At 35.4% G+C, this 24,488-nt stretch overlaps 1 protein-coding gene across 1 annotated transcript in view; it reads right to left on the bottom strand.

Moving 5' to 3' along the window:
- Positions 1-14,520: 14,520 nt before the first annotated feature.
- mdga2a (MAM domain containing glycosylphosphatidylinositol anchor 2a) overlaps positions 14,521-24,488 on the bottom strand; it is a 113,157-nt gene continuing 103,189 nt past the window's right edge. Inside the window, exons 13-15 of the mRNA XM_048190263.1 lie at positions 21,787-21,917; positions 19,148-19,250; positions 14,521-17,632 (exon numbers count right to left, since the gene is read on the bottom strand). Of these exons, the coding sequence (XP_048046220.1) occupies positions 17,544-17,632; positions 19,148-19,250; positions 21,787-21,917 (323 nt within the window). The 3' untranslated portion in view covers positions 14,521-17,543. The remainder of the gene's footprint in view (positions 17,633-19,147; positions 19,251-21,786; positions 21,918-24,488) is intronic.

Genomic DNA, 24,488 nt, shown 5'->3' on the forward strand with positions numbered 1-24,488 from the left:
AAACATGACTCAGTATTAGGTTCAGTATTAGGATTTTTCTATAAAGATATTGTCATGATGTAGTTATTGTACTAATTTTGACATTTAGGCAATTTAGAAAATATAGTTTTGTTAAATCTAGAGTCTAAAGTCATTTTAAGATAAAACAATAACTGTCGGCATCGATAGCCTAGTGGTTAGTGTGCAAACATATGGTGCAAATGCGTTCATGGCGACTCGAGAACCATGGTTACACTGCTCCCCTCTCTCTGCCCAATGCTTTCCAGTCTGCTCTCTACTGTCCTCTCCAAATAAAGGCACAAAAAGCTCATAAATATAACTTTAAAAAAAAGATAAAACAATAACATGTGGTCATAATGTAATAGTTTAAATTGAACTAAAATTTATATTATGTGCCAACAGATTACAATGGGGTGAATGAAAAAGTGACAGGTACAAGAAAATTAGAGAAAAAAAGTAAACAAACACACAAGTGAGAGACCAAAAGATATCAGGGAAAATGAAGAGACTGAAAAGGAAAATGGAAGTGAAGGTGCAGTTGAAGAGAGGCTAAGGATATAAATATTTTTTTATGTGATGTCCATAAAAAAAGTTGTCCGTGGGTTTCAGAATTTGTTGTAGGTGTATGGGTTGTTCTACGTGGTGGTTGTTTAGCCTAGATACATTCATTAGCTAACAAAATGTGAAATGTAAGTTCTTTTGTATTATTGTAATATGATGTGAGGTCCAGTTACTAGCGTGACACTAAAACAAGTAGTAGTAATGGCTACTTTTTACTTTAACTTGAGTACAGAAGTGTAGTCTGCACTTCAACTTTTACCAGAGTCTTTTTAAACACGAGTATCTGTAGTTGTACTTGAGTGAAGGATGTGTGTACTTTTGACATCTCTGCAGAGGCATGGCAATGGGATGCAGTGTCTCGTTCCCCTTCTCAGGGAACCATGGTTATAGTCGTAAACTGAGACATTGCCTTTCAAAATGAAACTCAACACTGTGTCTTGGATTGAAGCTATGGGGAACAAAAACACACTATGCCATGCTGAGTTAATACCCACCTCATTAGCTGTGCCTATGCACAAACATAATGGGCATAGCATAATTTGACTCTACGGACTTAGCCGGAGTCTGAGCATCAATTATACAGTGCTCATCCAAAAGAGACGGATCCAAATCATTCAGGGCTCATCCAAAAGACACATAGAGACTGTATAGTGTTATGACTCCCTGAACCTCTAACCAAGCTTCTATTCTCTATGTATGACAAGGAAAGTCCTGCCTTTCCTCCCTTCATTGGATCACTTATGATCCTTTTAATAACCCTTTTTTGTTCTATTCTTAGGCTTAAAATCTCTAGATTTTGTATGATCTTTTTTAATCTCTGGGCTGGAACGTTGTTGGTTTGATCTCCAACGCAAGGCAAATCATGATCATTGTGCTAGGCAACAGTAAATTACATTTAAACAAACACTTTTAAATCTTTACATAAGTCATATGGTGCTATAAAGGCATTCACAACAGGTTCACAACACCCCCCCCCCCTCCAAAAAAAAAAAAAAATTTAAAAAATAAAAGTGTTTTTTTTTCCCCTAAAGAATACTAATAGATTAAAAGCAGCAAGCTGATGGCTCCCTTTGTCATACAGTTGCAGACAGAGATAAAGAAGCAATTCCAGAGGAGTTTGATAGAGGATTGGTATTTGGTTTTCATACACGGCAGCCACTGGTATGTAGCCGAGGATGCAGTGGGAGTGGTCATCACTCACGGACGCTTGGTGCCCGGGGTGTAGACTCCTGCTGCTACTAAGTCACCATAGACTGATGATAGTGTCAGCCACAGAACAATCTGCATTCATCATTTCTTATCTGCTGGGCCGCTGTGCTGATCTGGGAGATGCATCCTCTCATTGCTGCAGGGTCAAGGACTGCATGATTGAGTTGAGTATGTGTGTTGCTTTTTGACCCATACAGCATACTCCCAGTCCTGGAATTACTTGAGATCAAACTGACATGAAGTGTTAATGCACCACGAAAGCAAACTAAGCACCCAAGTGCAGACGTGTAAGAGGATTGTCCCAGTTACTGTCACTTTCCCACATGTTTGGGTTAAGTATGTGTCTAAATGCAGTATTGCTGTCTACATGATAGGAATCTGTAAGTAGCGCCTGTTTTATGGATGTAAGGGTGTTCATGGGCAAGCAATAACACAATGTACAGTATTGGTGTCTACATGACACAAATCTGTAAGTAGTCCCTGGTTTATGGATGTAAGGGTGTTCATGGGCAAGCAATAACACAATGCTATCATTGTCTAATGGACAGGTCATTTCCGAGCATCGTCTTCTAATACCAAACTCAGTACTCAATCAGAGAAATAGGAGGATTGACCTTCATTGTGTCCACACCATCTCTGTAAGTACTGTATGATGTCCCAACAGCACGGTTTAAGAGATGTTCTGGATCATGTTGATGGTGATGCTGGCAATCAGTGCCAATACTTAGTCAAGTAGTTGTCAACTAAAATAGCTGCAATAAGTACATTCAAATAGCATTACAAATATTTAAAGGAATATTTCACTTAAAAAAGTCACCTTATTTTGTTATATAACCATTTGTTCATAATTTTCATGCTGAAAATTCCCCATAAACACAATAGATATTTTTGAAGCATCACTATACACAGCTCTTGCTATGCAATGACAGTTCATAGTGACTATGGGTTTTTAAAGCCGTGAAGAAACAGACGCACCAACAGATCATTTCTTTAGAATTTTGACAAAGAGTGCCTTGTGAAAGTATTCAAACCTTAATTTTTTACCCCCACATTTTGTTATGTTGCTGCCTTGTTGAAGGTGAACCTTCTGCCCTTTCTGAGGTTCTGAATGCTCTGGACTAAGTTTTAATTAGGGCTAACTCTATATTTTGCTGTGTAAAGCTTTCCTTCTACCCTGATGAGTCCACCAGTCCCCGCCACTGAAAAACACCCCCAAGCATGATGCTGCTACCACCACACTGTACTGTTGGGATAGTATTGTGCAGGTGATGAGCAGTGCCTAATTTCCTCCATACATCAGACCACAGAATATTATTTCTCACAATTTGGTGCTTTTTTTGCAAGTTCCAATTGGGTTTTCATGCATCTTCACTGAGGAGAGGCTTGAGTCTGGCCACTCTGCCATTAAACCCAGATTGGTGGAGTGTTGCAGTGATGTTTGGCCTTCTGTAAATTTTTTACATCTTCAAATATGATGATGGAGCTCAACTAGAATAACCATCACTTTCTTGGCCACCACTCTAACCAAGGTCCTTCTCCATCTATTGAAGAAAAGTCCAGGTTTTTCCAAACTTCTTCCATTTCTTCCGGGATTATGAAGGCTACATGCTTCTGTGAATGCTTAACACAGCAGAAATATTTTTGTAGTCTTTCCCAGTCTGTGTCTTGAAACAGTCCTGTCTCTCAGCTCAGTTCCTTTGACCTCATGGCTTGGTTTTTGGATTTTGTGTCCAGCTTACATCACCACAGAAGAGTTATGACATTCTGATTAAAAATTACGACATCAAAAAAAACAAACAAGAAAAAAGGAAAAAAAAAAAACGGGGAAAAAAATAAATAACGTTACTTCGCTCATAAACAGTTAAATAATGTAAGAAATGTTAAGTCACATTCAGTCGCGACACATGCCAGAACAAATTCTGTTTAGGCATTAAAGTTCGCATGAAACAGATGATGCGATACAGTATATCCGAGTGAAATGGCTTCTTGTGCAAGAAAAATTGATTTTGTCCAGTGGAATTGATTGGATGGTTGCTATTGCTGTGATCTCATATGAGTGACAGGTCGTCCCGTCCTCATGCCAATAAACACGTCATCAGAGAAGAGATGTCGCTGCATAAGGGATGTGAAATTATTTTGATAACTATAAAAAATTATTAATGATGTGCACCGATAAATCATTCATAATGAATACTGCAATATTCCATAAAAAGCATTTGGCTTATTGTCCATTTTGATTACATGGTGACTTTAATTACGAGCACACCATTGTTTATTGTTGTGTGAGGCGTAGGAGATTAATATTATGGTTTGGAATATAAAGAGTATAGATGTACTTATTGTGGTGTGGAATATAAAGGAAAGCAACATTAACCTACAAGCCTATGTATTTTATTACTTAAATTGTCTGTCTAACCGAGTAAAGGGTTTCTAAAATGAGGGCAGAATAAGAGACACGCTGAGTATGTCTACATGCAGGAGGACGTTATCATAAATATAGCCACTAACCAAATGCAGCTGAGCAGAGAGAGCGGCTGCCATGATTCAATCTGCCTCCTTTATGACAGCTGATTATCAATATGAATGAACCTCCATCATTTTCCCTTCCTTGTTATCCAAGGCATCATCTTCATGGTGACGTCCAAGGCTTTTAGTGGTCACACCTTAAAACAAAATTAGGCAGAATAAAAACAAATATCCAGTAGCTCAAGTTATGTTTAGAGAGGCACATTCGGGAATCATTTACTTTTGTAGCAGAATGCAATTTAGTTATAGTAAACATGTTGATGAAAACATCTGAATTCAAGTGAAGATACACCATTGAAATCTTGCAATTTTCTTTTCGATTGCCTCAAGGAATGTCTGTTGTAAAAAATATGCTGCTATACATTTTTAACCACGCAATCTTTTCACATCTCTCTCCAGCAGTATGTGCCTTCTCAGTAACTGAATCATAAAGAGCAAATCAATCGTGTTTACTTAAACTGAAACACATCCCACATCATTTACACTTTCTCAGAATCAACTAAACTCGGATTTTTACTGCCGGGTTCTTTGGTTGAAGGTGCAACTCAGCACAACAAAACTGCATGCTTGACAACACACACAGAAACATGCTTGGCCTGGATTAATAATTTACAAGTATGACCCTAGTTACTTGCAGTCAGTGGAAACTACTTCTTCCTGTCTAATTAGGATAGAGCTTGTGCAAATCTTTAGATAACCCAAGCTCACACAGCAGCCCTAAAAAGACACTTAAGCCACACTTTAAAAAAAAAAAGATACATTTTTAAAATTTCAAACCAAGTGGCATCTGCAAACAAATGATTTCAATTCTATTATTTTTACATTATCTTAAAGAGATAGTTCACTCAAAAATGAAAATTCTGTCATCATTTACTCACCCTCACGTTGTTCCAACCCTGTATAAATTTCTTTGTTCTGCTGAACACAAAGGAAGATATTTGGAAGAATAATTTGCAACCAAGCAGATCTTGTCTCCATTGACTACCATGGTAGGACAAAAAAAAAAAAAAAAAATAAATACTATGGCAGTCAATGGGGGGCGAGATCTGCTTGGTTACAAACATTCTTCCAAATATCTTCCTATTAAATGATCAAATTTAATATAGCACAATTCGATTTGCTCTGGAAAAAGTAATAGATTAAGACCAAAGATTGCCCATTTTATGTACCCAAAATGAATTATATCTCTTGTTTAACCACTATAAGACACAGTGGCAAATCTCCAAAGCACTGGTTGAGATGAAGCTGTTCTCGGTGGGTACACGAGCACTGAACGGCCGCTGATGGCATCTCAGAGAATGTCTAAACAAACTGTAAAATAGGTGCTATGATTAAATATGAGTCACATACTTCAGGTCCAAACAACTATATTCTTACCTAAAAAACTCTTAAAACTACAGTTTGTGGTACAACAAATGTAAATTACGGTGGATTTGCTCGGCCGCCATGACAGTCGCTTAGTATTGGATACAAACGGTAAAAAGGTAAGAGTGCTGTTATCACTAGAATATCGCACGGCTCTCAGCCCATCAGATTATATTTTATTATATTATACATTTTCCTATTATGGCTTAAGTGTCCAAATAATTTTTGAAGCCACTGTATGTAATAACAAGTGTTCAAACTGTGCTGCAGTCTGATCACATGGTATTTTCTGCCTGAACTCCAATTGAGTGTCTATATGCTGTGATGGCATCTGTTCTGATAGGCACCTGACAGAGTCTGGATCCATTACTCAACAGTGACAGATACAACCTGTCTGACAGATGGGTGTGTGTCAGCTAACATACAGAACAAACTTCAGACTGAATATCTGAACTGAATGCAATATTAGGAGCACCCTGAATTTGGCATGAGAAGCAGCTCCTGTTCGTTCACGCACCCTTCATTCTCATTTAGATTCCATCACCTTATGTTAATGTTCGGGCTGTCAAAGTCATTTAACTTTAACATTTCAGACACATTTTGAAGATAGACAATTTTTTTGTGATGAATTCACTGTTGGAATATCCACAGGCCCTCAGCAGAATGAATACACAGTGTTCCTACTGTGAGCGTTAAGAACAACTTGAACACCATTTGTCGAATTTTAAAAGCACAAAAAGAAAGAAAGAAAAAAATCCAATTTAATTCAGCTAGTTTTGGGTAGGTTACCAAAATGAAACAACCTAAAACAGATCATTTAATAATGAAGTCTTTAAAGCTACTGTCTGTAACTTTTTTTTTGGTTAAAAATGATCCAAAATCTATTTTTGAGCAGTACATAACCAGCCAGTGTTCAAAACTTTCTCCTTACCGTAGCCTGATTCACAATGGTAAGCTTGTAATAATGTTTTACAATAAAATCGGTACTGGTGGGTTTCCGCGGGAAATTCAAGCATGCAGCCATTCGTCATTGCGCCATTACGTCACGTCTGTAAACAGAAAGAAAGAGTCCTGGCTAGTAGGCTATATGGCATGTGAGGATGCTACTGGAGGCAGATCATTTATAGCGTTTTCTCACAGCAACTGGGATAATTAAATTTATCATTTTGATGGCGGATTGTAATCCAGAGGTCCAAATGAGAGTCATCAGTGACAACTGGAGATTCACCTGTAGTCAAAAGCAAAAGACTTCGAACTGTGGAGTGACTACAGAAATTGAAAGACCTTTGTTCATCTTCGGAACACAAATTAAGATATTTTTGTTGAAATCCGATGGCTCAGTGAGGCCTGCATAGCCAGCAATGACATTTCCTCTCTCAAGATCCATAAAGGTACTAAAAACATATTTAAATCAGTTCATGTGAGTACAGTGGTTCAATATTAATATTATAAAGTGACGAGAATATTTTTGGTGCGCCAAAAAACAAAATAACGACTTATATAGTGATGGCCGATTTCAAAACACTGCTTCATTAAGCTCTGAATCGTTATGAATCTTTTGTGTCGAATCATGGATTCGGATTGCGTGTCAAACGGCAAACTGCTGAAATCACGTGACTTTGGCGCTCCGAACCGCTGATTCGACACAAAAGATTCATAACACTCCGAAGCTTCATGAAGCAGTGTTTTGAAATCGGCCATCACTATATAAGTCGTTATTTTGTTTTTTTGGTGCACCAAAAATATTCTTGTCGCTTTATAATATTAATATTGAACCACTGTACTCACATGAACTGATTTAAATATGTTTTTAGTACCTTTATGGATCTTGAGAGAGGAAATGTCATTGCTGGCTATGCAGGCCTCACTGAGCCATCGGATTTCAACAAAAATATCTTAATTTGTGTTCCGAAGATGAACAAAGTTCTTACGGGGGTGGAACGGCATGAGGGTGAGTAATAAATTACATTATTTTCATTTTTGGGTGAACTAATCCTTTAATTTGCGCTGAGGAGCCGTGCTGATACACAACCCACGTAAAATTATGATAATTCCGCAAATAACTGCAATTAATGGTTTCAAACAGAGATGCTGACAAAGAGGCAAAACTTACGGACTGCAGCTTTAAAAAAAGCAAAGGAAATATACTATCGGAAAGCAAAATATTTAAAGGTATATGTGTGATTTATGTGCTAAGAACTACACTAACCTGGTTTCCCAAAAGTCTCCTATACCACCCTGCCAGCCACACTCTTAAAACAGGTTCCATAATAGTTTTTTTTTTTTTTTTTTTTTTTTTTTTGTGCTGTGATGCCATAGAAGAACCATTTTTGGGTCCCCAAAGAAACTTTCAGTCAACATTTTTTTTTCTTCTTAGAACATATTAACTTTTTGGGGAATGTAAAGGTTCCATGGATGTTAAAGGTTCTTCATGGAATCATCATTGCCAGTTAAAAAACTGTAAGAGTGTGTTGTCTACACAAACAAACAAACAAACAGTTTTTACACTTTTAGAGGGAATCAACCAACAAATTACTTACAGTTGCCTTTGCACATCAAACTGGGATAGGAGAAAGTATTTTAAGACACCAAAAATGTCACACTCCACCTTTAAACTAAACTAAACTAAAGCTCATTCTAATGCTAGAAGAACTTGAAACTTTACTGAAAGTGTCTGGCTGCCTGTAAGGCTGTTTGTATTCCAAGTATAAAAAGTGTATAAGGGAATCAAATATTATTTAAAGAATCAGCCGGGGAAATCGCATTTGAACATTATATGTGTTCTATCAAACTCTTTATAAAATGTTTGTTTGATTCTCTTCCATGTCACTTGCGCTTAGTCAAAATGACATATTGTGTTGAAGAAGGCCCAGCTTGCAAAGTGTGAAATAACCCACAAGAGTGTGTAAGAAAGGCAGAGGCTCAGGTTTGTTCTCAGAGAGAGAGAGAGAGAGAGAGAGAGAGAGAGAGAGAGTGTGTGTGTGTGTTGAACGTCTGTAAAGAAGACGTTAGCCTGTTGAAGTGTAAAGCAGAGACTTCACAGAGAAATCTCTGGTGGATGGAATCTCGGGCCCTACAGTGTTTCAAACTTCAGTGAACGCGCACATCACAGGATTTAAGTCTAATTGAACCGCAGAATCTACCAGGCACAGAGGGTGAAAGCTTTTCTTGTATTATATAATGCAATCTTAAATTTTTGATTAGAGAGCTGTCAAATACTATGCTTTGTACTGCAGGAACTAAAGCAAGATTCAAACAAAAACAGCCATATTAGAACTATTGTTATTATAATTATTATTAATCATAATTAATTATAATTAATATTAATATTCACTAAAACGAACAAAAAAATTCATGTGTTTCCAAATTGCTTCATTAAAGCTATTTATGGTAGACAAAAAATTATTATTTATTAATATTATTAAGCTTATTATATCATAGTTTTTTCTACTAACAGCTTCACAAAAGCTATATATATATATATATATAATTATGTTTTTCAATAATCAATGCTTTCAAATAGTTTAATTAAGGCTATTCATTATTAAACAACAGAAAACATTGCTCAAAAATGGTTAAAATTATTTATATGAAGCTATTTGTAGATATTTTTATAATAATCATTGTTTTCAGATATCATTTATAAAAGTTATAATAATAATAAGCATTAATATGCTTTAATATAATTTTTTCAAATAGCTTCATAAAAGTCATTCATAAAACGAATGAACCAATGAATCCTGTCAATAATAAATTATGATATAATTATTAATTATGATGATTATTATTTGAAAAACATTATTATTAAGCAGCTTTATGAAAGCTTTATAAAAGCTATATTAATAGTTCATTTTAAAAACAAGTCAGTCGGTTACATTTTACAATAAGGTTTCATTAGTTAACAACTTTAGTTAACAAACTAAGAATGAACAATATCAACAGCATTTATTATTCTTAACATCTCAACATTATTAAAATAATTATATTAATACATTATTAAAATCAAATGTTGTAGTATTTGCTAACATTAGTTAATGCACTGCAACTACCATGAACAATCGACGATATTACCCAACGTTAACAAAGATTATTAAATATATGTAATGTATTGCACATTGTTAGTTCATGTTAATTAATACATTAATGTTAAAGTCCCCCTGTAGTGAATAATTGTATCCCTTAAAACTCATCTTTGATCACCAAAATGACGTGGTTTAAACGTTTTTTTCCTTTGAAAAAAATTCTTAATGCCTTAAAATAGCTTGAATGTAACTCTACACCCTTGCCTCATTTAATATACACGGATCTATGAATATGCTAATTAGCCCCGCCTCCACTCACTTGCACGAGCTCAGACCATGAGATCCACTCGTCAACTTACTGAGGTAAACGCTACACACTGGTGTCGCTTTTTACTACGTCGGACACATAACAGTAATTAACATGATTAGCGTTTACTTGACTGTTATCAAACAGCTAATAATGTGTTGCTAATGTTACACAAACCATTCACATTCACGAGTCAGACAGCTGCCTTCTAATAATCAACATTAGAAACGCTTTGAACAACCCAGAACGTGCATAAAGGCATATAGTTCATTATAACATCGTAATATGCATCATACACCCGCCATATTGCTAAATATACACAATTGTCATATCAACCGAAAAATATACCGGGATAACCTTCTTTTGAGACTTCCTTGCGTGGTCAGTTAATGATATGCTAAAGCCCACAGGCACATTGATGTGATTGGTTAGAAGTTTGTGATGTCCAAAACACCAGCGATTTCAAACCGCGGGTTTGAGACTGTCTTTGGTTTAGATGCAGTTTTAAAGAGAAAATACTCAGCAAAGGTGTTGACTTATGAATTTAAACATTGTTTGCCTTAAAGCATGTTAAAAACACCAGATAGATATATGAACAACATTAAGAACTTGATTTTCACCACAGGGGGTCTTTAACAAATGAGACCTTATTGTAAAGTGTTACTAGTGAACCATAAATCCTGTCAATACAATTATGAGTTTTTAATAAAAGCTATTTAATATTATTATTGATCTATTGGTCCAGTCAGGTCAATGATCAGTGCGGTATTGCAGCCGAATAAATCCACAAAAATAATATTAATAATGTATCCATAGCAAAAACTGCACTGACAGGTAATGCTACACAAGCTGATTATAAATGTGTAAGTCATTAAAAACTCATTGACAGATTTTGACCAGTTCTCTGCTCTAAATGATATGAGAATATCCCTGAAGTACTACTGCGAGTCCAGTGTTTTCAGCATGGCAGGATATATTCTAAAATCTGTCCAGCTCTTCTCAATAATCCGCTCAAACAATATGCTTTTCAGTTGGTTTGCATCACTGGTCTGGCAACGTTTTCTCATTTGTATGTTAAGTTAATATTTTCACATGAGAGGAAGTGGGGCAAAGAGAGAGAAGGATAAAGATGAAAATGTACAGCATGTAGGCATAGAAACAGATGGTACTTGCTTTGTTTGGAGCATTTTGCCATGAAATAATGGATTATGGGAAAATATTTTACAAGCACAGGCAAATCATACCCCTCAAAACACCCAGACCACCCAAAAAAAAAAAAATTAAATTTGATGTATGATAGCTATTAACTAGCACCTCATACAATAATTTTAATGAGATAAATATAGAAGGGTTTCCAACCTGTTCTGCTATAATCTCATTTCACATGACAGCACTGGAAGGAAGAAGGCAAAGTTGCCTTTAGCTTTATACATTACGGTGTGTGTTTTCTCAGTGGCTTGTCACTGGTGACAAATGGGCCTGCTTGTAGGGACTTTCAGACCATAAATTACAGATAATCATATGGGTACTTATAAAATAACCTAATGGAGGGTCTTTAACCATCCCTAGCATCATAAGCTCCAGGGTATTATGTGCAAAAGCCCTCCACGCTTGATAGAAGTTAATCTATTTCTTTTTAAACAAAGGTCAGAAGTTGCAAGAAGTTTGCACAGGTAAACAAATATTTGTCATTAGGAAAAACTGTAGCTCTTATTTTTTGGTTTATAAAGATGTGGATTTATTTGGCCACCCAGCTGAACAGATAAACCCACGAACGTGATATATCTGACGCAGGAGGTTTGAGTGAAAATGTATTCAAAGTCTATAAAAATTGCTAAACTTTCTGTCAAGATCAGTAAATAAGCCTGAAATTTCAGAGTTACACTTTATTTTGATGGTCCACTTTATACATTCTACTAACTGTAAGTAAACTCTCTTTAGAGTATTAGTAGACTTAGGGTTAAGGTTCAGGTTAGTAGAATAAGTTGACATGTAGTTGCAAAGGTTACTTATAGTCTGTTGAGGTTACATCAAAATAGATGTAATATAAGTCTCTTGTGTCCCAAGAATGTGTCTGAAGTTTCAGCTCAAAATATCCCACAGATCATTTATTCTACCATGTTGTAAATGTCCATTTTTGAGTGGAAGGAAACACATGCTGTATTCGTGCATGTATCTTTAAATGCAAATGAGTGCTCCCTCTTTCCGGAAGAGGGCGGAGCCTGTACAGCTTGTGCCTCGAATACAATGCCAAAAACTAACAAGACATCTGTTTGGTTTTGATCATCTCAATCACTACCACGCTCATCCTGAAAGTTAATTATTTGCATGCGTTTTAAAGCCATAACAGTTTTCTGAGCGCACACATCTGAAACGCACGCACAGAAAGCTGCCTGTCAGACGGCACTGGGAGTATTAAACTGATTTCTCTTTCACGTCTTATTGCATTATAAATCACATGTGTATATTAGATCATCTGTGTATTAAAGTGAAAGCAGCTTAATATACAGTACTGCTGTATATGCTGTTAATATGAACCAAACAACAAAAGAAAAACAAAAAATCATTCACTGCTCTTGATTAAATCACTAAGAATATATTTCTTACTTGAATGCCACTGTTAAATGCTCTGGAGATAAACATGGCGGACTGTGTGCAGCTCACTCAGGGGAGGAGCTAAGCTAATAAGACAGATTCCTTCGCCAGTCATGGGTGGGGCTTCCCCCACTCATACATAGAGTCTGGAAGTGCTGGTTTAGGGAGACTGTTTATGATTTATGGGAATTATATATATATAAAAAAGGAATGGGTGGATTTTTACCATTATAGGCTGGTTGTTTACACACACATTTTGTGAACTTTCATTAATAGGTCCCCTTTAAGCAGACAGTCTACTAATACTCTCATGACAGTTAGTTGACATGTAGTTGCAAACTTACTTATAGTTAGTAGAATGTCTAAAGTTGACCAACGAAATAAAGTGTTACCCGTTTCAGTAAGACCCAATGCCATTTTACAAGCATTCTTACAATTTCAACTTTGTATTTTGCATAAACAGACCGAAAATCAAATGAGGCCAAAAACCGAATCTGTAATCTATTTTGATGAGACTATTTTTGATGAAACTACCAGACCCCCTATGGCGAGACCCCTCAAACTACAAAATAAGAGGAGTCTTTGTAAGGATTAGTTGCAGTCTATCTGCAACTTCATTTAGCAGACACTTTTTAGAGCTTAAAGAGGGTTTGAAGCCCAAGGCGCAACCACACATGGGTTTTATCATAATTAAGACGACAAATGTTCCGCTAAGTGATGGTTAGTGCAACTGTAACTGCACTTCCTCTTTTCAAAAATTCAAAGCTTTCATTTTATGCAATGACAAGATGTACTGTATCTCCCCACACACATGTGCAGTGCTGCTTGAATGATTGAATCCGGCTTGTTGTTAGATTGTTAGATTTTTGAGATGTCGTCTGGTGTGACTACTCTATCAACAGTAAACAATGTTTATGAAATAGTATACAGTACAGTCCAAAAGTTTGGAACCACTAAGATTTTTTATGTTTTTAAAAGAAGTTTCGTCTGCTCACCAAGGCTACATTTATTTAATTAAAAATACAGTAAAAAACAGTAATATTGTGAAATATTATTACAATTTAAAATAACTGTGTACTATTTAAATATATTTGACAAAGTAATTTATTCCTGTGATGCAAAGCTGAATTTTCAGCATCGTTACTCCAGTCTTCAGTGTCACATGATCCTTCAGAAATCATTCTAATATGCTGATTTGCTGCTCAATAAACATTTATGATTATTTTCAATGTTGAAAACAGTTGTGTACTTTTTTTTTTTCAGGATTCCTTGATGAATAGAAAGTTCAAACGAACAGCATTTATCTGAAATACAAAGCTTCTGTAGCATTATACACTACCGTTTAAAAGTTTGGGGTCAGTAAGAATTTTTTTTTTTTTTTTTTTTTAAAGAAATTAAAGAAATGAACACTTTTATTCAGCAAGGATGCATTAAATCAACCAAAAGTGGCAGTAAAGACATTTATAATGTTACAAAAGATTAGATTTCAGAAAAACACTTCTCTTGAACTTTCTAGTCATCAAATAATCCTGAAAAAAAATATTGTACACAAATATTTTGTACAATTGTACACATTAAATGTTTCTTGAGCAGCAGATCATATTAGAATGATTTCTGAAGGATCATGTGACACTGAAGACTGGGGTAATGATGCTGAAAATTCAGCTTTGCCATCACAGGAATAAATTACTTTGTGAAATATATTCAAATAGAAAACAGTTATTTTAAATTGTAATAATATTTCACAATATTACTGTTTTTTACTGTATTTTTAATTAAATAAATGTAGCCTTGGTGAGCAGACGAAACTTCTTTTAAAAACATTAAAAATCTTAGTGGTTCCAAACTTTTGGACTGTACTGTATGTGTTACGTGCTGCGCGTGTTTTCGATGTTTTTTTTTCCCTGCCAAAATTTTTTAATACAAATTTTAGGACAAATTTTTATAATAATGGTAATTAAACTTTTATTTTTCTAGTGACTACTGAAATTGATGAACTGAAATTGGGTATGTGTAGAAGAGAGTCTTATTGTCAACTAACTGAAGTGTTTATGGTATATAGCTTTTAACGATGAATGAAGCGAATGAAATAACACGTGTAATTATATTTACTGATTTATTTATTGTTAACTATTTTAGTGGCTAGTGTTATTGATGAATTGGAAATTGTGTATTTTTAGTGGGGAGTCTTACTGATGAAATTAATTTAACTGTTGTCGTTATTGCTGAACTGAAGTGCTCATGATAATTCTAGAAGGTATGAAATTTGTGTATGTTAGATTTTTTTAGAGAAATTGTTTATCTAGTGACCTGCCCAAGGACTACAGATGGAAATTAGCTAATAGCTAAATCTGGTGCAGAGCATCTTCTCTCTACTTGATTAATGTTTTTCTGTGCATTGTCCTTGATAAATAAATAAATAAATAAATAAATAAATACATAAAATTGAGTCAATTAAAAAAAAAGCTCTACACAGCTTTATTTACTATATGGACAAATTATTCCATCCATCCATCCACCCACCCATCCATCCATCCATCCATCCATCCATCCATCCATCGTTTCTGAGAAACTTTTTCATGGATCAATCAGTACTCAATTCAGAGGGTAAAAACTGATAATTTGCTCTGTTTTGGCTTGGCCATATAATAGCATTTTTTTCTCAAGATGTCCAAGCAACTGAAAAAAATGTCTAATTAATGAAAGCATTTATATAAAAAAAAAAAAAAACACAAACACAATACCATGAAAGCCTTTTATTGAACCGAGATGTAAAATATCTTTTTTTTTCTTTATGTAAAGAATTCGGTAGTTTATTCCTGTTGATTGTAACTTTAATAAAATTGAGAAAAACAACTTATTGTGTGTTGAAGGTATTGTGTTTCTGAATTTTGACATTAATATTTCACATTGTGCTTTGTCTGAATAAGCGTGAAACCGTTTCCATAGACCTCCCTACCAGGTGTATTTGCATATAATCTCATATATTTGATATTATTTTATAATATCATACTATAGATTCAAATTATGCCATAATATAGTAATGCAAAGGGATTTTATAAATGAATAAATGTTGAAGACAATATATATATATATATATATATATATATATATATATATATATATATATATGTTGTCCGAAACAACATTTTTGGGCTGACAAAACTGAGAGAGCAACGAAATTCTTCCTCAGAAATAAATGAGATGAATGAGAAAAGTGATTTTACAATACATGTCCAAAAACCAGCTGGTTAAGGTAACGGATGGTCTCAGGTAGTTCATAGTTTGTAGTTCAGTTTTTGTAAAAGCAGTCATTTTCTTTAGAGTAATAAAATATCATTTGTAAGAATCCAACCGGATGGATCCAGATCAAGGCGGATCATCTTGTACAGTGAGAACATCGGTCCTCTAAAGGTCCACCTTTTGTCATACCTCTCAGTCCTCGGGATGTTGGAAAAAAATGTTTTTTTTTTTTTTTTTCGGCGGCACAGACGTCTCATCAGATCGAAGGAGGATTTCATAGTGACCCTCCCGGCTGTTTTTCACCTGGTGATAATAGCTCCCAGATGTCCTACTGATGAATCAATGGTGCTTTTAGTCCAGTCCCACCACCATTGTTCTCCTTATATCAGTCGAATGTGGAGCAGGTGGGACGTATACTGTCGAAATAAAAATAAGTCATTATCTATCAACAGTATATGGAAATCAAGACACCAGTGATGGGCTGCAACACTGCACCCGTCTCTCATCGCGGCTCTCTGATTTTCACCTTTCATCTCACGCGTGTATGTATGCTATAAACCGTGCCAAACGGAAATGCTATAGATGATAAAGTAGCACAGTAGAATGATTTTACAGAGGTTCTGAAGGCACTTGATTTCATAACAGACAGCAACTCCGTGTTCCTTAGCGAACAGATGACGGCTATCTTTACGCACCTAAAGAGAACAACTGCAAGCGGACACAGTCAGGAGATTCAGATCCTCACTAGCAGCAGGTACGTCGTGATGTTCAACAGTTCCCTACTGCTGTTGTTTAGCAGAGCTGCGCTGAAATGAAAGGTCAACTCAATGATTCTCAGTGAGAGACGGTGTTCATTTTGTCAGCTGCGTGATTAGCTGTTAATATCGATTCAGATGAGTTTGGTAACATACCTAATATAACGAAACACATAGAGTAAGGATCAAACATGTGAAGCCCAGAAAGGGTGTATCAGGATGCTGTCTGTTAAACTCGATCTGTTAAAGCACAAAGAACAAGTACGTGAACGCCCCATCTGTCCGAAAACAAACTTTACATTGAGAGCGTACTCCCCTTTAAAACAACACACATTTGTGGAGCCCTGACGTTCACATCAAACCGATAAAATCAGAGCACTGGGAGATACAAAAAGCGTGACTGTATCTGACGTACCTCTATTTTCAGATATAAAAAAACGAAAACATTTAATTTTTTTTTTTTTTTTTTCAAATGATCATTCATTTTTGTTACCATCTCTGGTATCCTTGTTTTTTTTCCTTCTCAGAAGTTTCCTTCATGTGGTTCAGTATTATGTATTGTGACATAATGAGGTCTTTGATGACAGAAGCAGACGTTCAACAAAGCAAAAATCATGTAGTGATAGAAATACATGTTACGTCTTTGTGCTTTGAAAGATTCCCCTATCAAGTCTCTCAAGCCGTCCTGCTGTAACCATCCACCTGTTCTTTTCTTTCTAACACTGACAACAGTAATGGGCTTTTTTCTCAAGATCTTCATTGGACTCCAGAAGAATACTCATGTCAATGTGTTAGCGAGCTTTAGATTCCCACCCTGGCTTCCTCTTCGTTCATACTGATCTAAAACCTACGTTCCTTTTGTGTAGACGGGATGAATCTTTGGTTGTTGTGTTCAGGCAGTCCGAGTCAGCCAAAATCTCTATGAATGCCGAAGCTGGGTTCCACCTCCATGTGATGAGGTCACCTTCGGAGGCCGACCAAGACTAAAAGAAAAGTGAGACAGAGCTGCCATATATGCACTGCAGCGGGAGAGGCCAGGGATCTTATATCTGTGGGAATAAAGACAAGAACAAATTCAGTTACGGATGTGAACAAATATTCAATTCTCAGTGTTGTGTAAATAATTCAGAGATTAACAATTCTTCCATCCTTTAGAAGTTTAATGAGGTTCGCTCTGTATCTCTAGAACATCTTTCTTGCAACGTGCTACGCTTTAATTCAGAAGAGAGTGGATTGTAAAAGTTTGCTGAGAGTCATGAAGGAGATATTCAAGCTGGTAAATTATCTTATTATGGATAAGAAAAATGAAAGATAACACAGTCAATTTCATGCTAGCCTTGATCCTACACAAAATGTCTTCCACTATTGTGTGATCTTGTGATTTATTTATTTAGACTAAACAGGTATTCAGCAAATGTTTAATTAAATTGATCAAAAAAATATATATATATTTCGAATAAATACTGTTCTTTTTAACTTTATATTCATCAAAAAAAAAAAAAAAAAAAAAAAAAAAAAAACCCTGAAAGAATTTCTGAAGGATCACATGAAGAATTCAAGGGTTATTTCACCCAAAAATGAAAATTCTGTTATTTATTACTCACCATTGTGTTATTCCACACCCATAAGACCTTTGTTTATCTTCGGAACACAAATTAAGATCTTTTTGATGAAGTCTAAGAGGTTTCTATCTCTCCATAGAGATCCAACACATCTACCACTCCAAGGTCCAGAAAGGTAGGAAAAAGACATTAAAGTACTTCATGTGACTCAAGTGGCTTAAACTCAATTTTATGAAGCAACGCAAGTGCTTTGTTACCTTACTTACCACTTACTTACCACCTTACTTTACCACTTTACTTACAAAATAATATTATTCAAAGCATGTTCACACAACAATTCCAACTCTCGCGTGAACACAACACACATGCGTCATGAAGCTCTCGTGAACGTTCGTTGCAGATCAATATTTTTGTAAGTAAAGTGGAAAATTATGCTTTTTTGCGCAAACAAAGCACTCACATCGCTTCATAAAATTGAGTTAAAGCCACTGGAGTCACATGGAGTACTTTAATGATGTCTTTTCCTACCTTTCTGGACCTTGGAGTGGTAGTTGCGTTGGATCTCTATGGAGAGACAGAAACATCTCAGACTTCATCAAAAAGATCTTAATTTATTTTCCGAAGATGAACGAAGGTCTTATGGATGTGGAACGACACAAGGGTGAGTAATTAATGACAGAATTTAAATTTTTGGTGAACTAACCCTTTAAGACTGGAGTAATAGCTGCTGAAAATTCAGGAATTTTTTTTTTAGGACATATCAAAATGTAAAAAGGTATTTTAAATTGTAATCAAAATAAATGCAGCCTTGGTGATCATAAAAGAGTTATTAACAACAATATGAAAGAATTGCATGTATTAATTCAGTCAATTTGGGCTTCATTACAATAGCATGACATTAATAAAAATTATTGTTTTTTCTATTTCATTGCAATAAACTCAAACGCCATTGTTTAAAAAAAAAAAAAAATTGCTTTAAAAACTCTTGTCCAATATACTCACTACTACTGGGTGGAGGGTCTCGACACTCTCCTTCCTCTATGGTCACATCGTCTATAGCAATATCCCCTTCAATGCCAGAACCACGTATACCCTCCAAAATCATCTACATGAATGGGCAGGAAAATAAAACAAAAAGCTTTTTTTACTCCGTTGTGGCTTTTCATTTAATTCTAAATGCAAATATATACAATTATACCATGGGATAGTCTCATAATACTTGATTATGATGGGCTGGAAGGTGTGCAATTAAACAGTTTCAAATAAATAAATAAATGTTATGTTCTAGGGGTGTGACGAGACGGGTATTTCACGAGACGAGACAAGACTCGAGATTGAGTTCACGAGACGAGACAAGATGGCGAAATACGTGACTAGAAAAAATAGTCTGCAGGTGTATTTGAAATGTTTTAACTAATCATCTTGTAATCAATGTCATTTCAGTTCTACTTTGAGTATGAATTATCATATGCAGTAAAAGACAACAATACTCAAGCACTGTAAAAGGATTTGCCACTAACTCAACTGACTGACTTCTCTTCTTTATGATTTCAGTCCCTTCAGACCTTACTGTACATGATTTATGAGCTTCTACAACTGTTGACCTCCTAACTGAACTCCTTTCCACAAACTGATCATAGAAATAAAACAGTATAAATGAAAATGGTAACACTTTACAATAAGGTCTCATTTATTAACATTAATGTATTAACCAACATCAACTAACAATGAGCAATATATTTGCTACAGTATTTATTAATCTTTGTTTATGTTAGTTGATAAAAATAGTCATTCATTGTTAGTTCATGATAGTTCACAGTTCATTAACTAATGTTAACAAATGAAACCTTATTGTTTGTGCTTAATAAGATTAAGAGAAAACTCTTATTCATTTTTATGGTAACACTTTACAATAAGTGCAACCATAATCGCATTCTCTCAATATTCAAAGTGCAAATAAGACCAAATTTTTATTTGATACAGAGCTAAGAGATGGTTACAACTACACTGCCCAGCCTAAAATAGCTTTCATATTGAGAGATATTAGCATTCATCAGGGAGCCGCTTTCAAAATGTGGGGTATTGAAAACGCGTTTGAATGCGCGCTTGTTTACTTTCACTTTCAGCGATCGCGCATAACTCTGTAAATATGGAGCGGCGGCGACTGTCATCCAACTGAATTAAATGTTTTTTATTTAAATGCAAAAAAACGACAGTGGAGGCGTAATGTAAACGTAGCGGTGGCATATTCTTTCTTAATCATCCTAACATTCTGTCATGGCAACACCACGAGACTACTTTTCACCTCGACGAGAAATCTCGTCACAGTTTAGTCTCGCGAGATCTCGTGACACGCGATCTCGTCACACCCCTAATATGTTCTAATCAAATGAATGTAACCTTACCATACTACTTTATCACTGTGTCTGATTTGAAGCGAACAGAATGCTAGCTCTAACAAGTCATAGCTGACAAAAATAACTGCCATTTCAACACTTCCAGTCAAATTTAATGCTGTAAACATCAATGATAGCTTTAAGTCAATGCTGGTAAATGACCATGGTATAAGCGGGATAATTCATAGCTAGCTGTGCATTAAATGATTCGAATGCACTCCACAGTTGCTGCTTTGCATGGGGTGGTTCTTTGCCTTCACGCTGTGCATTCAAATCGTTTAATGCACAACCAGCCGTGGATTATCTCTTACATATTAAAGGGGCTATATGTAAAATTCAGAAACTTGTTATTAGTGATAAAGAAGATATTTTGAAGAATATCGGAAACCAAACAGTTGATGGGCCCCATTGACTTCAAAAGTATACTATGGCAGTCAATGGGGCCCATCAACTGTTTGGTTTCCCATATTCTTCAAAGTATATTCTTTTGTGTTCAACAGAAGAAAGAAATTCAAACAGATTTGGAACAACTTGAAGGTGAGTAAATGATGACAGACTTTTCATTTTTAGGGTTAATTACCCCTTTAATTTGGTTGTAGAATGTGGGTTGTTGTATCCCATAAATTACTGAACTGTGTGTGTACAGAACAGAATTAAGCACTAGAAGGTGCACTGACAACTGAATTTAGCTGCAGTGTGTACGTAGCCATAGTTTGATTATAAAGTAAATTTGAGACTATATAGACTGTATAGATCTGGCTATGTGAGACTATAGTTTGAATGAATCCCTTTTCTTTGCATGACAAACTAATATTACAGTACAGCATGGCTCTTTCGACAGTATCCTGAATATTGTATAATGCATTAATTTCATGTGTCATTGAACAGAAGAGAGGCTCTCGGGAGTGTGTGTAACAGCCACATCCTCAGGATTTTCCCGGCGAAACCGGCCCAAGTCCTTCACAAAAAAAAAATCAGTCTACATACTACCTAGGAAGTTGGAGGAAGGTCTTGTTTTTTAAGTTTCATTACAAGCTGTTCACACATTGATAATACAAAAAGCAATTAATACATATAAATTCTTACATACAGCCCCTTTAAATAACATTAATTATAATATTATAAGTTACAGAAATATTATTCACATAGTTTATATCCTATAATACTATATAATTGTATTAAAAATTTTTTTATATTATTTTTTGGGTCTTATTATGCAAGCAAAAAGAAGACCGAAAGAGGCACCTGGAAAGAGGATGTTGGATTGATGTTAACTCTGGCTTGCCTCCAACGGTCTCCTTGGTTCCCGCTCAGGGTCCACACAGATGTATCCTGACCTGTCTGGCTCTTCTGTCTCAAATACACATTTAATGTTCCTTGAAAAAAAAAAAAAAAAAAAAAAAGGCATATGAACTAAGTGTCAGTAGAAGTCATTATATGCAATATGCCAGTTAACTATATAATGCCCTTTACACCTTTCTTCTGTGTTACATAGCAACTGCAAGGTTCAGTGACCTTGAAGAGAACATGTCACTAATTATATATATATATATATATATATATATATATATATATACCCTACTCTACGATGAACGGTAATACATCTACGATGTATTACTTTCTCAGATGTCTGTGATTTTGCCTAATGGTATGTTTTCCTTGCAAATGTGGAGACAATGAGACTGTTGCTACAGAGATGTGATGCTATTAATGCTAAGATAAACTTTCTGGAGAAAAACACTGTAAAAAAAAAAAAAAAAAAAAAAAAAAAAAGAAGAAGAAGAGTAAAAACAACACACACAAACCCTTGTTGCTATTTCGTTCTTTAACAATGTAATTCTTTCTCTCGTAAAAACATTTTACTCAAATAAATTAATAGTACCCTACTTATTTCACGTGGAGCAGGCCACTTAATGGTGGCTATCATTTTGAGATCACGTAACCAGCCGAATATTACTTATCGTTTACAATAGCATGTTTAAAGGTGCCCAAGAATGCTTTTTCACAAGATGTAATATAAGTCTAAGGTGTCCCCTGAATGTGTCTGTGAAGTTTCAGCTCAAAATACCCCATAGATTTTTTTAAATTAATTTTTTTAACTGCCTATTTTGGGGCATCATTAACTATGCACTGATTTTTTCAGCGCGCTGCCCCTTTAATTCGCGTGCTCCCTGCCACACAAGCTCTCGATTATATTACAGCACATTTACAAAGTTCACACAGCTAATATAACCCTCAAATGGATCTTTACAAGATGTTCGTCATGCATGCTGTATGCATGCTTCGAATTATGTGAGTAAAGTATTTATTTTGATGTTTATATTTGATTCTCTATGAGTTTGAGGCTGTGCTCCGTGGCTGACGGCTAATGCTACACTGTTGGAGAGATTTATAAAGAATGAAGTTGTGTTTATGAATTATACAGACTGCAAGTGTTTAAAAATGAAAATAGCGACAGCTCTTGTCTCCGTGAATTCAGTAAGAAACGATGGTAACTTTAACCACATTTAACAGTACATTAGCAACATGCTAACGAAACATTTAGATAGACAATTTACAAATATCACTAAAAATATCATGCTATCATGGATCATGTCAGTTATTATTGCTCCATCTGCCATTTTCGCTGTTGTTCTTGCTTACCTAGTCTGTTGATTCACCTGTGCAGATCCAGATGTTACTGGCTGCCCTTGTCTAATGCCTTTCATAATGTTGGGAACATGGGCTGGCATATGCAAATATTGGGGCGTACACCCCGACTGTTACGTAACAGTCGGTGTTATGTTGAGATCCGCGTGTTTTCCGGAAGTCTTTTAAACAAATGAGATTTACATAAGAAAGAGAAAGCAATGGAGTTTGAAACTCAATGTATGTCTTTTCCATGTACTGAACTCTTGTTATTCAACTATGCCAAGGTAAATTCAAATTTTGAATCTAGGGCACCTTTAACAGAAAACATTTGCATTTGCATTACGGTCCATCCAAACCACTAGGTGTCAGTATCAAGTCAAAGACGACTGGAATACAGGCTAGTGCAACATACACAAAAATTGATTTTAGTGCACCTTAAGAACCACTTGGGTAGGTTTTTATATCAAAACAGCCGTCTAACCGTGTTGTCTCGGTTCTTTGCTGTGCAGCCAGACAGAAGATCTTGTTGGGCACATGGATTTTTAACCCCAGACACCCGATGAGACCACGTGTCAAAAGCCAGGAAGAGAACACCCTGGTGAGTTGGAATTAGCCCCACACTTTCTATTCTAAAAGCACACAGCTTTGTGAAGCAGAAAATTGCAGTTACAAGCTTGTCTGTCAGGGCTGTGGAGGTCATTGCTACTCCACAAGTGCAACTGTATGTCTAGCTCAACTGCAGCAGCATAAAGTGAGCATGAAAAAAAGGAACTGTAGAAATGTATGTGTACCACAGAGCACAAATTAAGTCATTTACAGCACTTACAGTCCACTAGAAACATTTAATAGCAGGCTTTTCCATTCCAGAAAAGTGTACACTGCAATTTTCTGACTAGCATGTTAACTTATAAATATGGAAGCCCATTTCTGCCTGAGAGTAAAAATAATATATATGAAAGTAAATCTGTTATTAATGAGATTAAGTTTAAAATAAAAAACTATTTACTTGATGTATAAATTCACAAAAAGATATGAGAAATAAATGGGCAATTCTGACATAGTCTGAGATTTAAAGTCAGAATTAAAGTGAGAAATGTATATTTATATTAAACTTGTTTACACCTAGTAAAGTAAAATAGCATCTAAAATACATAAATCAGGAAATTCTTATATAAAGTTTAAAATAAGAAATAGTAACATTTTTCACATACAAGTCACACTGCAATTTATATGCAATTTTATATATGTAGATACAGTTGCACTTGTGACATAAAGATCACATTTCTGAGAAATAAAATCAACCCCAATTCCATAAA

This window comes from Megalobrama amblycephala, linkage group LG5, assembly GCF_018812025.1.
Source record: "Megalobrama amblycephala isolate DHTTF-2021 linkage group LG5, ASM1881202v1, whole genome shotgun sequence".
NCBI classification, from domain to species: Eukaryota; Metazoa; Chordata; class Actinopteri; order Cypriniformes; family Xenocyprididae; genus Megalobrama; species Megalobrama amblycephala.